The 19,962-nt window shown below is 39.5% G+C and overlaps 2 protein-coding genes across 6 annotated transcripts; one reads left to right on the top strand and one right to left on the bottom strand.

Moving 5' to 3' along the window:
• The first annotated feature begins 4,064 nt into the window (after positions 1-4,064).
• Positions 4,065-14,103, top strand: LOC138789589 (solute carrier family 22 member 20-like). Its single transcript, XM_069968309.1, has 10 exons — positions 4,065-4,450; positions 5,008-5,111; positions 6,157-6,311; positions 6,395-6,563; positions 7,004-7,127; positions 8,299-8,414; positions 8,979-9,193; positions 9,361-9,469; positions 10,154-10,357; positions 13,312-14,103. The coding sequence occupies exons 1-10, from the start codon at positions 4,076-4,078 to the stop codon at positions 13,394-13,396; spliced, it is 1,656 nt and encodes a 551-aa protein (XP_069824410.1). The 5' UTR covers positions 4,065-4,075; the 3' UTR covers positions 13,397-14,103.
• A 123-nt stretch (positions 14,104-14,226) lies between these two features.
• Positions 14,227-19,420, bottom strand: LOC138788073 (solute carrier family 22 member 20-like). 5 transcript variants are annotated; one of them, XM_069965561.1, is made up of 6 exons: positions 19,330-19,420; positions 18,137-18,220; positions 17,465-17,600; positions 16,724-16,842; positions 15,192-15,398; positions 14,227-14,804 (listed from the first exon to the last, which is right to left on the bottom strand). In XM_069965561.1, the coding sequence occupies exons 1-4, from the start codon at positions 19,347-19,349 to the stop codon at positions 16,729-16,731; spliced, it is 354 nt and encodes a 117-aa protein (XP_069821662.1). In that variant the 5' UTR covers positions 19,350-19,420; the 3' UTR covers positions 14,227-14,804; positions 15,192-15,398; positions 16,724-16,728. The 5 variants fall into 5 exon arrangements, 4 of the variants coding, with proteins under 4 accessions (XP_069821662.1, XP_069821665.1, XP_069821666.1 ...); XM_069965564.1 differs by lacking the exon at positions 16,724-16,842; XM_069965565.1 differs by lacking the exon at positions 18,137-18,220.
• Positions 19,421-19,962: the final 542 nt, after the last annotated feature.

Genomic DNA, 19,962 nt, shown 5'->3' with positions numbered 1-19,962 from the left:
CTTCATTGGTAATAATAGCCCCATACCTATCAGCGTCATTACAGTTCTAGGCCAGATCTTAACACATAAGGGCACCGTCTCTTTAAAAAACAGTGCAGGAATTTCCCTTAAGTTGCAAAATTACACAACAGAACAATAACTTGCAGAACACTTGCCAGGTCAGGCATATTAACTCTTCCATACAAATTGGTTCCTAACATTCAGTAAGAGGAGAACTGGCTCAGAAAAATTGTTCCAGTCCCCAGCTAAGCCCAATAACTTTGAAGGTCTATGCATTTCTAAATGCCTTCCAGTTTTTAGGCTTGGCATCCTCTCTACCCATTGTTTGCAGTCCATGTGCCTCTCCAGCCCATTGTCTTGACTTACAGGAGCTGAATCAGGCTTGCTGATGCCAAGGTACTTGCAGCAGCTCTCTCCGGCCATGCATGCAGTCACTGTCTCATTCCCTGCACCCTTAGGGTTACTTGCTCCTTTTATTACCGTTCCCCATACTCTTCCCATGAGAGTGCCACAGCACTGCACTTAAAGCCACAACACTGCCCCTGCATCAATATCAGGTCCACCCTGGGCCCACATAGTTCCAGATCTTCTTATTCTAGATAATAGCCAGAAAACTCAATTTTCTAGCAACAAGGCACACTTTATGTGTTTGACGGTGACCTCACCTACAGCTACCCGAAGAACAAAGGGGGGCAAGGCAGACACAAGGGAAGAAACAAAAGTAAACACAAATTCTTAAAACAATGAACGTCTATCAGTAGTCTGAGAAGGCAAATTACGTAAAGGTAAAATGCAGAATACTAGAAAGACAGACATAAACTAGTTTCAGCAGGTGTCCACCTTCCCATAGGTTGGCTAAGCCAACTTATTTATCATAGAAATCTTGATATTTTTTTACCTATGGAAGACTGCCTAGAAATTAACCCACAGATACATAGTAGTACACAGTTTTGGGGATACTTTTTGGACTGTATCCCTATTTATAATGGCAGCAGAGACCTGAAACTTGACAGGGTCCTATATACTGTAGGGAAATAGGGTCCTGTATGAGGAAATAGGGTCCTGTGTAAGGAATTATGGTTCTGTATAAGGCAATAGTGTCCTGTTTGAGGAAATAGGGTCCTGTGTAAGGGAAAAGGGTCATATATCAGAGAACTTGGTCCTGTATCCGAGAATGCGATCCTGAATATCAGAATAAGATCCTGTATATACCAGTGGCGGAAACCTGAAACATAGCTTATACAGAGCCCTGTATAAGGAAATAGGGTCCCGTATAAAGGAATAGAGTCCTGTATAAGAGAATGGGATTCTGTGTATGAGAATAGGGTCCTGTATATACCAGTGGCAGAGACCTGAAACTTGACTTATACAGAGTCCTGTATAAGAGAATAGAGTTCTATATAACGGAATAGGGTCCTGTATAAGGCAATAGGGTCCTGCATAAGAAAATAGGGTCCTATATAAGAGAATGGGATCCTTTATATCAGAATAGGGTCCTGTATATACCGGTGTCAGAGACCTGAAACTTGACTTGCACATAGTCCTATATAAGAAAAAAGCACCCTGTATAAGAAAACAGAGTCCTGTATAAGGGAATAGGATCCTGTATAAGGGAATAAGATCCTGTATAAGGTAATATGGTCCTGTTAAAAACAGAAAAAATGTGCGGGAGATAAACATGAGGAAGTGACCTCTAACCTCTCACATAAGAGGGCACTAGTACCATAGATGTGTGATCATAGATCACACATGATGGTTGGAAGAAGGCTGCCATAGATTTACATCAGCCTGCATAAACTTGAAGTCCTTAAAGAGAACCAATCATGGGCGAAAATTACCATTTTTTTTCGATAATTAGATAAAAATTGTTATTTTATTAATATTTGTAATCTGAATTAATTACTTTTAGGGCCGCGTTTTCGCAATATACTTATTTTCTTTTCCTGTCTCCTGTGAAAAGAGACGGCGCACGACAGGAAGCTCCCGGCATGCCAAGCAGCGGGAAGGGCTCCCATAAGCCTTTGCCACCGCTCTGTAAATACACAGTGATATACAGCGCGAGATCGCTGTGTATGAATGTCCTAACTGGGCCTATTAGTCTATTCCTGAAGATACAGACTGCCTGTGCAGTCTGTATCTTATGAAAGAACACCTCATCCTTGGCATGCATGTATGGATGCTATCCATATTACAGAGTCATATAAGACATAAGGTGAGGGCGAAGGCTTGACATTTAATGTGTTACAGATCATCATGCAGTGAAGATTAACCACATTTTCAATGTCATGTGCAGTGTCCTGGTACCTGTATAGATGTAGTCTAAAAATGATAGTGTAAGGAAGGAATCTCTCCCCAAATATCTGCAAATGTACCTGCTCTAATGAGGAAGAATGTTCTGGATGAGAGAAAAGTTGTGCAAGGACTGCAAACGCTTAACTCAGCCGGAGTTAGTGTATAGTGTGGCTCACATGTCACAATAGTCTTTATCTTAGTGAATCGTAATACCAGCAACAAGTACAAGGTTTTTTTTTTTTGTTTTGTTTTTAAGAACATTCACCCCAGTCATCCAAGCTGGGTAGAGATAATTCTATTTGGGCTGAATATATCTCTATTAGCAAAACAAATGCGCTATCAGGATATTCAGAGACTTCCTATCAGTAGTTTTGCTCTAAATGTTATAAAAAGCAACAATGACCAAATTTTAAGCATCATCCAAAAGACTGTAACTTCACTACCCTGTGCTGCAAGAATAAATGGAAAGTAGGTAAGTATTACATGACTGTGCTGCAGGGATAGATGGAAAGTAGGTAAGCATTAGATGATTGGGCTGCAAGGATAGATGGAAAGTAGGTAAGTATTAGATGACTGTGCTGCAGGGATAGATGGAAAGTAGGTAAGTATTAGATGACTGTGCTGCAGGGATAGATGGAAAGTAGGTAAGTATTAGATGACTGTGCTGCAGGGATAGATGGAAAGTAGGTAAGTATTAGATGACTGTGCTGCAGGGATAGATGGAAAGTAGGTAAGTATTAGATGACTGTGCTGCAGGGATAGATGGAAAGTAGGTAAGTATTAGATGACTGTGCTGCAGGGATAGATGGGAAGTAGGTAAGTATTACATGACTGTGCTGCAGGGATAGATGGAAAGTAGTTAAGTATTAGATGACTGTGCTGCAAGGATAGATGGAAAGTAGGTAAGTATTAGATGACTGTGCTGCAAGGATAGATGGGAAGTAGGTAAGTATTAGATGACTGTGCTGCAGGATAGATAGAAAGTAGGTAAGTATTAGATGACTGTGCTGCAAAGAGTATTTGTTGTCTGGTTGTGACTTCAGTAAAGTACCATTCAGTTACAAACTCCATTAAGGGTATACCTCCCAGACACCTCACCCAACTGTATCCTAAGGTATAAAACTCAATATTTTTAAAATCCCCAATTACAAAAGTTGCACAGGGGGACATACAGGATAAGTCAGCTACAATTCATCCCAATACTAGAGACATTGTCCGAAGGGCTACTACCCTCAGCTGCCTCAAATTACTCCACCTATCCACACTGTAGGCACCCCAGATGTGTCAATAGAACATATGCTGCCTCTGCACATGACAAAGAGTTATCAGTCACATGCTAGAAAACTAGAAATCTCCTTGACTTGGCATGAATGGTTCTCTAATGGCATCCTCTTGCTTCCTTTTGTCCACAAGCCAGCAAGGTCTCTGACTTAACTCTTTGTTCATTGAGTCCAAAAATTGTCATTTCATAATACTCTAGGACATTGTGTTATATTACATATATTAAGAGGAGGAATGGCATTCTCAGAATAAAACCATGAATAGAACAAAGGAAGTTATTAGAACAAGTTGAAGGTGCATAAGAAATATTTTGTGAAGATGTTGAAAGGGAGGGGTTAGTGGGCAGGAACCAAAGTATATCTATAAAAATGAGAATAGAGAAAGGCTAGAAAGAGTTAAGCCTCTTTAAAGTTAGTAGTCAAAGGTGATCATACATATCATACGTTGGAGAAAAGTCCATTCATTCACCATTTATATGTGACAAGACCTGTATGGCATACACATGGCTTTTAATGATGTCCTTCAGTCCTTAGGTGGTGTCGGCTGTTTTCAGATACTGCACACCATACTGTTATTGATACCAGTGGCTATGTTATCATGCCACAATCTTCTTCAGAACTTCACGGCTGCAGTTCCTGAACACTACTGCAAGCTTCCATCCACCAGCGTCTTGAATAATAAAAGTCGGACACATTTTATGAAACATTTTACTTCACCGGACCAAGACCACAAACCATGGAGATGTGTCCAGTATGAAAAAGCTCGAGACTTAATACTGAACTCAACTAAGAAACCATTGGAAGGAAAGAATATGGACTATTGCAAAGAAGGGTGGACCTATGATCGAAGCATCTTCTCCTCCACCATTGTCACTGAGGTAGGACTCTTTAATACTTTACATATCTGTTTTCATTGTTACAATTTGAGGGCCATACTTCAAGTTTAAGAATATTTTGCCTTATTCCATCTAATTCCTGAAGGCATGGACTGATGGCAGATGCTGAAATGAATTAGATACATTATGAGGTTAAAGTGCAATAAAAAATAGGCTAAGGTGGTCTACAACCATAAACCTAGATCCTGAATTAGAGCTGTAGCTAGTGTTTTTTTCACCCAGGCAAAGATTCATTTTGCTGCCCTAGCCCTAAGTCTAGATGTCATTACAATGTGGCTCGTTGTTACCCCCAACCTGGCTCTCGGCAGCACATGTCCTTGTTGCTTCTCTGAGCTACATTCCTGCCTTGAAGTGATTGATAATAAAATGGTTTGGTTAAACGTTACTCATAGACCATAATGAGTCCATCTACTCATTGCTTCTCTCCCCATGCACAATGGCCACAAGTGTTAGAAATGAAGATCATAGTAATAATTGTAATTGTTTCGTAAATTCCAATTAATATGCAACCAGTAACAATGCTTCCTCTTACTCTGCAGTGGAATCTAGTTTGCAAGCAAAATCCTTGGAGGCAAGTGGCTCGTGCCATCTATATGACCGGAGTCTTTTTGGGAGCAATGGTCTTTGGCAGTCTTTCAGACAAGTAAGTTTATATTCCCTCCTTTAGATTGTAGCCCGCTCGACTAGTTTCAGGTCAACCATTGCTGTGTTACAAAAGTAACTTTGGACGGCACTACAGAACAGGATGGCACTATTCACACCAACAGTAAGCTGTTATTAAGCACTTATTAAGTACTCAGGATGGGGACTAATAACAGTTATCAATAATTATTAGCATTACTAAAATTATATTGCAGCTACAAAGCCATAATGGATCCAGGGAAACAGTTTGATAATTTGTTATGGTGTGTAAAGATGGAACAAAATTAGTGGAATAAATAGAAATCTCATGTTGCAGTAGACTGATATGCTCACGCATAGTATTTCCGTCAGTCTTTTGGTCCGTCTTTCTTTACCAAAACCAGGAGTGGAACTGACAGGGCAAAATTATGGGAAAATTTTCTCAGTTTCTGTGTTTTCAACCGACTCCTGGTTTTGGTTAAAAAAATATTATGTGTAAACACAGACCATGGCAGCTACAATCTAGTGGCTGCAATGTACAGAAGTCTCATACAGAATGAATGAAACATGGGTCATACATGGGCACTGCTGCCCCATTTATTAGAAGGAGATTTTTTTCTTGGAATCAGTAGAAGTCCCATGGATTGGACCTTCATCTGTCTCCTAGTTGTCTCCCATCATGAGGATAAGGGGGAAAAGGGGTAACTTTTATGATGAAAATACCCCTTTAAGTATACATAAACATGAAAATGCAGTCTTAAAAAATTGGCAATTTTTAAATAATATCTTTATTCTTTTCTTTGCACACATACAACCTGTCATTGTTATATGTTATTTGTGAATTAACCCTTATGAAATAAATTCTATTGGCAAGTTATATTGATAAATGGAGTTGTTTTCTGTTGGAGACAGATCTTGTGTCAGCATACTCTGGTGGGCCACTCACATCATAGATCAAAGATGCTAAATGTTACATGATGTGGCACAACCATGACAGGCAAGAGTACAGAGAAGTCACTGTCTTGTTTTCTGTGATAGCTTTAATTCATGATAACCTATTGCTTCAGACTAGGCAGAATGGAGATCCTCACATGGTCTTACCTTCAGATGGGAATAGCTGGAAGCTGTGCTGCATTTCTACCCACATATGATGGCTACTGTGCTTTCCGCTTCCTCTGTGGTGTGGCGTCTTCTGCTATTTCTGTCAATAGCATCTCCCTAAGTAAGTATCCTCTGAGGGAAAATAGTTTGCTATGGCAAAACATACAATTTATACATCTTTAAGTGATTTCTTGTGTTTTGCAGTCCTAGAGTGGATGCCCAAGAATGGCCGGACGCTGGCTGGGAATTTTTTTGGTTTTTCCTACTCCGTGGGACAGATAATTTTGGCAGCTATGGCATATTTGATCCGAGATTGGCGATGGCTTCAGTTTGCTGTTTCTGCCCCATTCTTTTTATTCTTCCTCTACTCTTGGTAAGTTTTCTATACTATAGTAGTGCCTAATTGGGGGCGGGGGATTTGGCAGTATATAAAGCTGTGAAAATAGGAACACATCTTTTGGTCCTTTCAGACTAAAAGATTTGTCAGCTGTGTGTGTGTGTGTGTGTGGGGGGGGGGGGGGGGGCAAACGAGGGCTGATCAGTGAAACTGGTGCTCATTTGCAGTGCCTTTACACAACATGACATATCGAGCTGCTTGGCTGCCGCTTGTGTTACAGCAGGTCTCTCCAGTCCTCCAACTGCTGGCTGTATCTTCAGGTCCCGCTTCCTCTGGCTGTCATTCATTTTAAAGGAGGTGGGACCTGAAGATACAGATGGCAGCTGGCAGAGCGTTTCTAGCAATGCTCCCTGTCGATAATCAACCCATGTAAAAGGCTCTTTACACTTATACCTATCAACTGTCTTCTTACTCAGGTGGTTGCCTGAATCTGCTCGGTGGCTGATCCTTCGGGGTGACCCTTACAAGGCTCTGAGAAACCTAAAACAAGCTGCTCGAATCAATGGCAAATGGAGAGAAGCAGAGAAAATGACGCCAGAGGTAAAATATGAGTACAAGATATCATATAAATACTGAGTGCATGGCACTTTACCGTACGCTGAATATGTACCATAGAGAATCTGCACAATTAATGCGGTTCTCCAGAGATTTTGTTTTCTTTTTTTTAATGAACTGGTTTCAGAAAAATAATTACACACACTGGTTTGTGATAGATGTGAAATAAAATGATCTAAACATATGGGTTGTAGTACCAACCTACACCACCAGATGTCACTCTATCATTTGAAACTACCCAAACTAAAATTATATACAATAGAAGAAAAAAATGGGCTTAGTTCATGAAAATACAAGTAATTTTTATTATATATAATAGGTACCAATACATAAAAAACTTTTTCAATACTAAATGAAGTTAAAAAGTATGACCACAGTAAAAACAAATATAAAACAAGTGTCTGCAATGACGTATATTAACCACAACAGTTTTTCTATATGGGAATGTATATATATAAGGTGCTTTAAATCTCGTAATGCTCTAATACTGCCTCAGTTCCAATAAACACATAGGCTGCAAAAACCAAATGGCCATTATAACATTTTAGAACTTATTGCGCCTACCCATAATGTCAGACACCTCACGAGCCGTTCCTACGTACGTTTCGCTATTGCACGCTTCCTCGGGGAAAGTGGTTTCATAAAAAGTGGTACAGATTTGTAATTTCCTTTGATTTAAAAATCTGAAGTCTTCCAGTACTTATAGGCTGCTGTATGTCCTGCAGGAAGTAGTGTATTATTTTCAGTATGACACAGTGCTCTTTGCTGCCACCTCTGTCCATAACAGGAACTGTCCAGAGCAGGAGAGTTTTTTATGGGGATTTGCTACTGCTCTGGACATTTCCAGACATGGAGGTGGCAGGAAATAGTACACTTCTGCAGGGCATATAGCAGCTGATAAGGAAAGATTGTTTTTTTTTTTTTAAATAAAAATAATTTACTAATCTGTATAACTTTCTGTTACAAACTGATTGAAATTTTGTTTCCTCTGGAGCATAAAAATAGGTCACATATGTCTGATGTGCATGAAAACTTTATTCTATGCACTGATACCTTTAACTTTCTCCTTCTTGTTTTCTTTATTATATCCTATTGTCTCCTGTATATATTTTTGTTCATTTTTTTGCGTTTCACCTTCACCACATTCTACCCACAGATGCTTTGTTCCGAGATGGAAAAAGATATTCTTTTAATCAGAGCTTCACACTCAGTCTTTGACCTTGTCCGCACTCCAGCTATGAGACACATGTCCCTTTGTCTAGTTCTAGTTTGGTAAGTTTAGTATTTTTGGGTATTGATTACACAGGTCAACAAAAAAAAATAATTTACTGGTGTCCAAAATATTTTAATGATTTTGGGGTATTTTTGGGGAGCTGATTCTGAATATGCTATCAGTTTTGCCAGATTGGCTCAAGTTTTTTTTCATGTCTTGTTCATTTTTGAAGATTACTTTCTAAAACTAGTTAAAATAAACTAAAATCAACATTTACTTTGTAAAATTTATTGTATTCATGACAATAGCAATAAAGTTAATGCGCGTGTAGCAAATTACGTCTTTTTTTTTTTTTTTTTACACATTTCACGAAAATTCTCAAAAACTTGAGCCAATCTGGCAAAACTGATGACATATTCAGAATCAGCACCCCAAAGTTACCCTAAATTCGTTGAAATATCTTTGGCCCCAAAAATGCTGTTGACCTGTGTTATTAATACTATGTTCTGTGTAATAGCTCAAGTGGACCTACAGAGTGTCCCCATAGATTTGCCGGCATAATATATGCAGTAAATATCATAACTATAGTTATAAATGTGGATAATTTTTTTCCCGTCCAATAGGTTTACAAGCAATTTTGCCTATTATGGGCTCAATATGGACCTTCAGAATTTTGGACTCAGCGTTTTCATGGCTCAGGCGCTATTTGGAGGAGTAGAAATGATGGCTAAGCTGATGGTGATGTTGGTGATGACATTTGTGGGAAGAAGAGTCATGCAGTTCGTGTCCTTAATTCTGGCTGGAATAATGGTACTATCTTATAGCTTCACGCCTAAAGGTAAAGTAACTCATCTGCCTATTTCTTTCATCAACCATTCAAAGATCATTGACACTAACTTGTTAAACAGTTTTATTGCATTTGTAAGAGTTTGATAAATATTGCATAGGGACCGGTAAGCTTACGTCATTGCTGCCAATAATGGACAATCTGCTGTCTATTTGCAGAAATGCTGCTGTTGTGTACAGTGCTAGCCGTAACCGGAAAGGCTTTCCTGGCATCTTCTATTACATGCATGTACCTGTACACTGGAGAGCTCTACCCTACAGAGATAAGGTAGGTCAACAATTATAATTCCTGCCATTGATAGCATTAACCGTTTCATCATGTCATATATTAGCCAATGAAACCTTGTGACAGGCATGTGCTTATACAAAGCAGCCAATCCGATCAGGCAGAGCTGCCTTTGAGAGCATCGTAATACTCAAATTCTGCTAAGATGAGACATACTGTAGACTTCCATAGGGAATGCAGCTAGATTGGGCCTTTACAGAGTAAGGCTATGTTCACACTACGTATATTTCAGTCAGTATATTTCATTCAGTATTGCAACCAAAACCAGGAGTGGATTAAAAACACAGAAAGGATCTGTTCACACAATGTTGAAATTGAGTGGATGGCCGCCATATAACAGTAAATAACTGCCATTATTTCAATATAACAGCCGTTGTTCTAAAATAACAGCAAATATTTGCCATTAAATGGCGGCTATCCACTCAATTTCAACATTGTGTGAACAGATCCTTTCTGTGTTCTTAATCCACTCCTGGTTTTGGTTGCAATATGAGGACCTCAATACAGACTGAAATATATGTAGTGTGAACCCAGCCTAGAAATAAAAAAAAGAAAAAAAAGGAGCCAACATTGTAGAAAGTAAAGAAGAGGAATATATTTTAAGTTTATATTTTAAGTCCTCCATTGTATATCACTTATGAAAGTATTATTCTTTGTCCCATGTAGGCAAACTGGGATGGGTCTTAGCACTATGAACGCTCGCCTAGGCTCCGCTGTGGCTTCTGTTTTGCATTTAACAGGGGATTTTTCAGCCACAATCCTTCCCATGCTATTTGGAATTGCTCCCATAATAGCAGGCTTCTTATCCTGCTTCCTGCTGGAAACTAAAGACTCTGCATTACCAGATACCATCAATGAAGTTGAGAAAAGGTATGGAGTTCTTTTATGTGCTTTTATTTCCCTACTCGGTATATTGCATGGTCCAGTTTCTTTCTTGTTAGTGTAAAAAGGGTTCTACAAGATTAAAAAAAGGGAACAATTTTTAGTTAGAAAAAGTACTCTAAGGTAATAACAGGTGAAGGAAGTGGAGCGCTAATTTGACCCCCAAGCCCCTGTCCCTGCCTTTTTTATAACCTGTCTTATTATGGGCAACTCCAACCATGAGGATAGGCCCTTCCAATCCAATAGGCCCTTCCAACAGGGAAACATGGACTGAAAAGAAGGGTAAGCAAAGTTGACTAACCAGCTCAGTAGGTCAATATCTGCCGGTCATGTATTAGCAGTCAGAGGGAAAACCAGGTACTATCCAAGGGTCAAAAGCCAGGTCATAAAGTACAGAATCAGTAGATAGAGGGTTAATAGGGTACATTGCAAAGTCAGACAGTCTCGACAATGCAGAATGAGTATATAGATGGAAATCGAACAGTCAAAACAGACAAGACCTCAAAATAGTCTGCATGCTAGTGAAATTCTCAGAAAAAAAACAATCACAGGCACCTTCTAAAGGCAGGAACCTGCATTAAATAGCCTGGGCAACACAAGCATTCTATGCTGAGACCAAACAGGATAGACTTGGCATCTGCTGCGGCAAGCATGGTAGCCTTGGTGAAGGTGTATGCAAAAAAGTCAGAAGAGCTTCAGTTCCAAGTCTCAAAACATGGGACTAGCCAAAGAGAGGAAAGGACCTAGCAAAGAGAGGGTTCTATCCCTTTTCTAGGTCCTTCCTGGAGGGACATCTGGCTAGTCCCGTGTTTTGAGACTTGTAACTTAGGCTCTGCGGACTTTTTTGCATCTTCATGTTTCCCAGGAGGCAATGCACCTAGGATATCACTGTGTTAAGCACATTAACTGGCAGCTGACAGTGTCTTCTTAACTGGTCTCCCTGAGATCAGTGATGTTTACTTTATTGGTAAAGGTGGAACACCTTACTTGACTGCAACGAAAGAAGAAGTGTTGAAGCCCAGACAGGTGAGTATGTGACATCTTGTCTAGGGGCTCTGTTTGATATTACAGCTAAGCCCTATTTATAGTGGTGTAGTTTATGAAAAAACAGACCTATGCCTTACTGTACATAAGTGGTAAATCATCTTTCTAAAAGAAACCCATAAGGTATTACAGTTCCCCAGACAGTAGACAATTTCCACAGAAGGTGAACAAATGCTTTTCTCAAGGTTTGTGGTTAGGCAGATTATCTCACTTTTTTTTAATTTACGGAATGGCTGATTTTCTGTCAATTTAGGCAGGCTTACCATATGAGATGCTTTTTGGGAGGTAGGCAATTACATTGGGTGCTACTAACAAACTAAATATGTCTAGAAGGTTATGTGTTATGCGTATGATTGCAGTTGTCTTCCATGACAACTGGGGTAGGTTTGAAGGGGGTAGGCTATGGAATAGTTATATCTTTTTTTGTTCTGTTATAAAATACAAAGTACTGTGAAATTCACTAAATGTAATTCTTTGATCGACACTCAAAATAAAAAACATGTTAAAAAAACAAACTTTTTTCTTATTTCATACAACCTTTTAAATCTGGTGCCTTCTCCCTTGAAAATATGTTTGACTGCATCAACAGATACAGGTTTATTGTACATTTACTTTCTACAAATGGATGGAGTTACTAAAAAATATATATATTAATGGGTTACAATCTTATAAGTATATTTGATCTAAAACACTTTTGGACTCCCAATGGTCACCAGTATGAAAGGTCTGTGGTGCTGGTAAAGCAAGTAGGCACTTTCTATGCAGGTATTGCAACCTAGCCTCCCCAGCTTGAATGGGAGCAGCTCATTTGTCATGGGTATCAAGGGTTTTGGACATCCACTGACCAGCAAAATATGGTTTATCCTAGTATTATGCAATGACTTATGTTGGTGGAAATATTCTGTTAAAGAGGACTTTACAAAAGACCTATCAGTTCCTAGAAAAATGCAATAAATGACAGTAGATGAAATTATAAGACTTTTCTCAAATTCATATTGGAAAATTCAATGGTTTCCATCATCGTGGCAGTGAAACAAGGTTTACTTTCACTTTAAGAGTGAGAAGTCAAAATCTGGTGATTTACTTCTTCTGTGGAAGGTATCGACTATGAGGGGGAGCTCATTCTGTAAAGGGGTTAATTTGTTAAACTAGCATACAGTAGCTTGTAAAGGGTTAACCTCTCATACACAGCCGGCCTACAGCTGGTACAGCACACCGAGGACACACCACACTGAGGAGAGAATTTATCTCAGTTATGGCTACTTCTAGCTTTTTTCCTCCTTCTGATCCATAATTTGCTGAACGCCTTCATCGTACATTAATGTTAATGCTGGATATAAAATCATCCAGTATGAAGGAAGAGAACAGCACAGATTTCCTATGTTCAATGGACACTTGGACAATGGACACTTCTACCTTAAAAGCAGTAATCCTGATCTCCTGCTTACTCCCTGACCCTGCCTTATACATCTTAAATAGCCAGCGCTTTATTACCTAAATAAATATATTTGGGACATTTTTATATGTTTTAGTGTCTTTCAGGTGGTGACATATATATTATAAGCGCTCTTTAGGGCCGGAGTTCCTGCCAGCAGGACCCTCACTCCTCGTGTCATGGTTGTCAGATTTGGTCTATGTATGTACCCCAAGGATTTGAAAGTACTGTGGAACATGTTGGTGCTATACAAATAAAATTGTAATAATTATTACTATAATGGCATACACAGACAATTTATACTTTCACAATACGCAGAACTAAGTTAAAAAAGCATAGCCCGAAATGCAATGTGAATAGGACCTGAGACAGAAGTCTTTCCAAAATCAGAAAGGGGAATACATGAAAAACTACATATTTTAGTATGAAGATCTCGCAGTAACCAAATCTGTTCCATCCTCAGGTACAGAGGTATTTCATCAGATGAAGAAGACTCAGAGGATGAGCAATGGATTCAAAAAGTTCAACATTTAAAAGAAATCTCCTAAGAAGTGAACAGTGTGGTGAATCCAAAGAGGAGGAGGATGTGACATTCTACTTGACACTGACAATAGTCAAAATCATGTAAAGCTTTCATGTCGGATGTTTATCCAGAGGTGAAAAATGGATGACTTGGAGGGAGCATCTATTTTTACCAGTATTACACAGCTGCTTCTATTGAGTTACATGAACTATATTGTAGATATTTAATGGCATTTAAAGACTATGTATTAAATAGATTTTTTACAACTATAGATACCTAGATGGAAAAAAGTAGCAGAATAGGTCAGTCATCAGTAATATTACCTTGTGGCCATGGGTTCAGCTGTTTCAAGGCAATATCTGCATGGAGTTACACTCAAACCCCTAATATGTGGGATTGGACACAAACTCTATTCTGCTAAGACTAAAAATAAGAAGAATCTTCATGAATACATCGCCACTGAGATGTTATGTAGCACTATATTACAGATATACTGAATCTTCCAGATATTTCAGAAGGGAACACCCTGGACTATGGCACCCAATGGAGCATAGCACAATTTGTTATGTACAGGATATTAAAACAAAAACGTCCAGGTACAGTGAGGTCCTACAGATGTCTATGAGTGTCCTGAGTGTCTATGAGGCTCCGTATAACAGAGGTCTAAATGCTCAGAAGTTCAGGAGCGGTCATTGATCATCCAGCACACATATACTTTTACATATTTGCATGTCTGCTGCTTTTCCAAGTTCATTGTCCTAAATAAAGTAATAAAATTGAGCACAGAAGAAATAATTTGATGGTTTACAGTACAAACAAACCAGGACAACAAGTCAACTGTAAAAACAAGCACTTTATTTAAGATACTTTACACAAGGAAATAATGTTCGCCTTCATCACATATTATACAATTACATAGATACTATATATAGCTTGTACATCGTGAATATCAATGAGACTCTAGGTCTCTTGTGACACTTATACAAGTGGGGGAGTTACAACAATGAAGATATATATATATATATATATATATATATATATATATATATATATATATTTTATACAGGGTACGTGACAGCCCCTATGACAAGATCACACAAGATGACAGCTCAGGTATTTATATCTACAGGTAACTGTTGAGTGCAGAAACAACCCCAGATTGCACTTTGAGTGTTACCTTAGTAAATACACATATTAATGGTACGTTTGCTCCATTGTCCTTCAGTATGTAATATTTTAGAGCAGAAGTAATAGTTTATAATCCACATGGCTCTTATTTGAGATAATTAAGTTGTCAATGCGCAACATGGGGGTGTTGAGACCTCACGATTGAACGTTTTCATACTGTGTCTTTTAAGGGGTCCGGTATTGGGGATAGTAATGCAAGCTCCATTTTCCGTTTATCTTCTTTTATCAAAATCAGTTTTAGCCTCCTGAGGAAAAAATAACAAAAAAGCATATGTAATAATCTGCTCTTAAGCCTGAACAAAAAGCCGAGTACCAAAAAGATTTTTCATTCCTGGCTTCACTTCCTTGAAAAGTATATGTAGTGTATTGGAGCAGAAATGTCTTGGATATCCCATAATGATAACACTATAGATGTGATAAGTGATAAGCCCTTATGCTTATAATCCATTAGGATTGTCAATACTACATGATATACTGTATGTGTGTCCAACAATTACTACGCTGATGTGAAGGTGATCAATGGCACTTTCAGGTGGATCATTGGTGATCCATTTATTGCCATGGATGCTCGGGTTATCCTAACTTTAAGGTTGATGCTACCCCATAAAAATGTAATTCCATAGACAACTTACCTTTCTTCAACCTCTTTGATGGTGTCAGTCAGAGGCTGATTGTGAGTCTCGGTGAGCAGACAAATAGCAGCAATTCCCAATAAGACAGGAGCCGTGCCAAAGATGACAGCTGGCAGAATGGGGATGTGATCTCCAATTAAATGAATCATTGGTGCAACCACGGACCCGACTCTAGCATTCATGTCTGAGAATCCCATACCTGTTTGACTGTAGCAAATAAGGAAGATGGTAAGGCCTTTAGCACAGTTTTATTATATTTCCAATGTTGCTTATTTAGCCTATTATAGCCATAGCCTAATATAATAATGATGACTGTCACCAACAAAAATAGTGTTTCAACAATAGGGTACATAGCAGAGACTAGCCACTATTTTATCTCGTGCTGATTTGCCTCACTATAAATCCCACTTGACCAACAGCATTGTATTGGAAACAGTAAGCCCTATACTGGTTCCCAAGCTGAGTATGTTTTCCATAGTACATAGTATACCCTAGTTCAGAGGCTTGAAAATAGGGGATGCAAAGGTAACAATTGTACTCAGGCACTGGAGTCTGAAGGGATGTCAAATAGGAAGTATTATACGTATACATGACAAATAGTGAGGGGCCCTATAATGGATTTTGTATTGAGGCCCAGGATCTTCAACTTACTCCTATGTTAATGTTGTCCAGACCTAAATGTTTTCTGCTATTTTTTTTTATTTTTTTATTTTTTTTTACAATGTTTAAGATTATGACCAGCCAGTTAAGTTTCAGAAGAAACATCTGACTTATGGAGAAAGCCTTCAGTTGCTCCCCTCTTTTTCCATAGACCCCATTATAAATCCGCAGGGCTTACCTTATCTCAGTAGCATACCTCCCAAGTGTCCCTCTTTTGGAGGGACAGTTACTACTTTTGACCCACGTCCCTCTGTCCCTCTTTGCCCCTTACATGTCCCTCTTTTTGTCCTAGGAATTAGATTAGATCATGTGACATTATGGCCACTGTCACACATGCAGATCATATGGCTCCATACACATCTGTAGGTGTTATGGATCCGTTTTGGGGACATGATCTGTGCCACAAGAAAAAAAAAATTAAATTTGGCTACTCTTTAAAAAAGTTCAGAAATGACAAAAAAAAATAGTATGTAATACACAACACAAGTTAAACCACATGCCCATCTTAAAGGGGAGAAAAAAATCACAGCTTCTTTCTTGCAAGAACAGCATCACCCCTGTGACTCTTATTACAATTTATCTCCAATTAAGCTTGAGTATTAAGCTTAACGTTTCATATGTTTCTGCCCATGGTAAGACTAACAATTGCTTTCACACTTGTTATTATTTAATAAGTCTACTTCACCCAGTTCTGAGCTGCTGCTTTCTACTAAAGCCACAAAAATCAGTGTGTGAGCTTTTGTCTCCATTTCTCCCTCTCACTCTTCTGAGATGCTGATGTAAACAAGTCCCTGACTGGCTTATCTGCAGCTTTGTGGTTTCTTTGTAATGCTGGGATGGTTAATCTGAGGTCAAGTTGCTGATGAACTCACTGTGATTAATCCTCCTTGTCTACATCAGCCGTCTGGGAAGGGAGGAAGGATGAGAACAGCTCAAACACAGTTTTTGTGTCTTCAGCAGAAAGCAGCAGCTGAGAACTGGGGAAAGGAGACTGAAAAGACAATAAAAAGTTTGGATGGAATTGTTAGTCTCACCATAGGAAGCAACATATGAAAAGTTAAGTTTAAGCGGAATACCCCTTTAATTATAATACAGAACCAACAGTGCAAACGGAATATGCACAACACAAAACTACATGAAAGAACTTAGGCCACAGAAACCAATAAACCTCAGTAAAACAGCACAAGTACCTTGATAAATTTCCCCATATGTGCACAGCACTCATATAAATACTATGAAAAAGCATGAGTGTGTAAACACAAAGTAGTCCTTTATATAGACTATGCTGAATTAGAGGGGGTTTCCAGCAAAATAAAATGTGTGTCTGAGCTCATGCTGGGATAAAAATAAAAACAACAAAAAAAACCCCTATACTTACCTACCCTGATCCTGGCTGGCTGCCACTACCTGCTTTTTACATGCAGGCTAAACACACTCCCACCAATCACTGGCTGAGAGGGATCACCCAGCCTGAGCCCAGACACACATATTTTTAACTCCTGTAAGACTAGGGATTACAGTATGTTCAAGTTACCTACTGGTATGAATATATTTGCAATTATCATGGCACCAGCAAGAATAAGTAACATGGCCTGTATCACCCGTCACCCTACATAGCTCATTGTCAATGCTGCCACAAACTTGGCTGGGACATCAATGGCACCAAAACAGAACTGCACGAGGTAGATGCTGATTCCCAATTTCTGTAGATTCATAGCGAGCCCATAATAAGCAAAACTTGTTGAAAACCTGCATGAAAAATAAGACATAGATTGTTTAATGACATACATTATCTTCTATCTGAACCTGTCAGTCAGCACTAGTATAATTCTGGTATCACCATTATATCTCCTAATGCTTCCTCAATACATCACTGGCAGAGACAATAGTAAAGGCAATAAAAACACAATACATAAATGATGGCTGAAAGCACCTAATTCTTTAAATTTAAAGAATTTAATAATGTAATGAATGGGGGTGGCCAGGGCGTTCCCCTTAGATTTACTGTTTCCCTAGTCAATATAGGATTGTCAGCAGCTTCCTTCCCTTTTTACTAAAACGACTGACATCTTATGTGTATCGGTTACCATCAGGTACATGGCTTTAAGATTTTTACATGAATAGACTTCCCGAACACCCGCCTGGCCTGAAGCACTGCACAAAATAGCCCTAGGTAGGAAAAAAATAGTCCAGTATGATCTAATCTTTACATGTTAGGTACTTTATGACCACCAGATGGCAGTGTTATAGTTATAATTTGTAGCTGCAAGAAAGCAGCAATATACCTTTGCCCCAAACACGACAACAGTGTAAAACTAGCCATATTGGTTGTCACCCAGCTTTCCCAGGAACAGATAACCAAGGAACTGCTGGACAGGAAAGGAAAATGTATAGATTTAAAAAACAAAACATAACACCACTTTTCATTTGTTTAGGATTTTTTTAATCTTATAAATTCTAGCAATTCACTCAATTAGACGTCTTCATAAACCCTACACATGACTGATCATTTGCAAATATGTAAACTATAGGATATATAGAGGCCAACAATAACAATAGAGGTTTAACAATTAAAGTGACAATAGGAATATACTGTGTTATTACCTATGTGTATCACGGCTATGATGTCATAATGACTCTCGGTGACATACCAGCTGTAGGCGCTAGACCTGTGGACGTTGCCTGCTCCACAGTCATTGCTGGATGATCCTCTAGTAGGAAACACCAGTGCGATCGGATTGCGTTTTTTCAGGATTGATTTGCTATTGATTCTGCCAGACATGGCAGCATACAAGGCCAAAGTTGCCAGGATGCGGAAGCAGCTGGGCTTTATCTCCAAACATGGGCCCCAGAAGACCGGGGAGCTCCTGCTGGATATGCAGCTGACTCTACAGAACCTAGCGAAATACATGGAGGCGGAAGAGGACACATCTCTGGAACAGACTATGGACGCCCTCTTAGTGAGCAGCTCCAAGATGTTCAGAATGGCAGGAAACATCAGAAACACCAGGTTTCCCCATCCCGAGGATGTTGCTGATTTGGTGTTTGTGGAAGAGGAGGTAATCAGCATGAGCGAAGAGGTGGAGGAGGAAAGTATGATGGAGACCTACATGGAGGAAGTCCAGAGGAGACCCCGACATCAAATCTTCACCAACATATGTGTCAGGATGAGGAAAGCTTGGAGCCGTATGAGGAGATGCTTCGCCTAAACCTCTTCCCATCCCCTCCCCTCCCTTCCCATCCCCTCCTTTCCCTTCCCATCCCCTCCTTTCCCTTACCCCCCCCCCCTATCTATCTATCTATCTATCTAAAATGGCACCTACTAATAGTGTTACAACTATAATGAATTTAATAAAAAAGTATAATTAAGATTACTGATGTGTGAGGCTTTTTCTTTTTTTAACAATTAGCAATTGAGCATAATAGGGTATATTCCAGCAGTGGGCAGGTAAATATAGTGTAACATAGAAAAAGTTACCTCTGAAAGCATTCAGTCATTTTAGTATGATTGTGTTGCCATAGAAACCGCTGGTGAGAGCAGCCATCTTGGAAGTGGCAGTTTATCCTGCTGTGCAGCAACAAGACACGCCCCCAGGTTCCAGGCTTGTGTGCACCGCAGACACAGAGCAGGTGCACAGCAACAGTGTTGTAGGGAGGGGGGAAGGGCAGCTGCCCCGGGCACAGAAACCAGTGGGGGCGCTGGCAAGCAGAGCATCCAGTTATACACACACAGTCACAGATCTATCATCTAATACAGTAATTGCTCTGCCTATAAAGAGTGGGATTAGTAAAAGAGTGATCCCATTCTTTCAGGCTGCCTTCACACTGCCTCTTTTTCTAGTAAAAACGTCAATAAAAACGCCATGGCTTTGTTTGTTTGTTTTCTTCTTTATTTTCTTTTAGCAAAAACATCTGCGGCCTGATGTAAGCTGGAAGTCATTTGAAGTTTATGATTTAACCCCTTAGTGACCACCGTGCTGCCTTTTCACGATGGCCACTAATGGGCTTTATTCCGATGCGTACGCCTTTTATCGGCGTACACATTGGAACGAACTGCCGCCCGGCGGCGGCAGCCGAGCGGGGGGTCAGCGGTCAGTGTGACCGCTGACCC

This window comes from Dendropsophus ebraccatus, chromosome 4, assembly GCF_027789765.1.
Source record: "Dendropsophus ebraccatus isolate aDenEbr1 chromosome 4, aDenEbr1.pat, whole genome shotgun sequence".
Classification (NCBI taxonomy): Eukaryota; Metazoa; Chordata; class Amphibia; order Anura; family Hylidae; genus Dendropsophus; species Dendropsophus ebraccatus.
Note: the sequence above shows the minus strand (reverse complement) of the source record. Positions and strands in the feature narration are given on the sequence as shown.

Excerpts from the sequence above, each read along its gene's own strand:
- LOC138789589 (XM_069968309.1), top strand. The coding sequence starts at position 4,076 with ATGGCTTTTAATGATGTCCTTCAGTCCTTAGGTGGTGTCGGCTGTTTT. Across the intron at positions 9,194-9,360 it reads TTATAGCTTCACGCCTAAAG|AAATGCTGCTGTTGTGTACA; the intron begins GTAAAGTAACTC and ends GTCTATTTGCAG. Across the intron at positions 9,470-10,153 it reads CTCTACCCTACAGAGATAAG|GCAAACTGGGATGGGTCTTA; the intron begins GTAGGTCAACAA and ends TGTCCCATGTAG.
- LOC138788073 (XM_069965561.1), bottom strand. The coding sequence starts at position 19,349 with ATGACTGAATGCTTTCAGAG. Across the intron at positions 18,221-19,329 it reads ATGACTGAATGCTTTCAGAG|CAGTTCCTTGGTTATCTGTT; the intron begins GTAACTTTTTCT and ends TTTCCTGTCCAG. Across the intron at positions 17,601-18,136 it reads TTGTCGTGTTTGGGGCAAAG|GTTTTCAACAAGTTTTGCTT; the intron begins GTATATTGCTGC and ends TTTTTCATGCAG.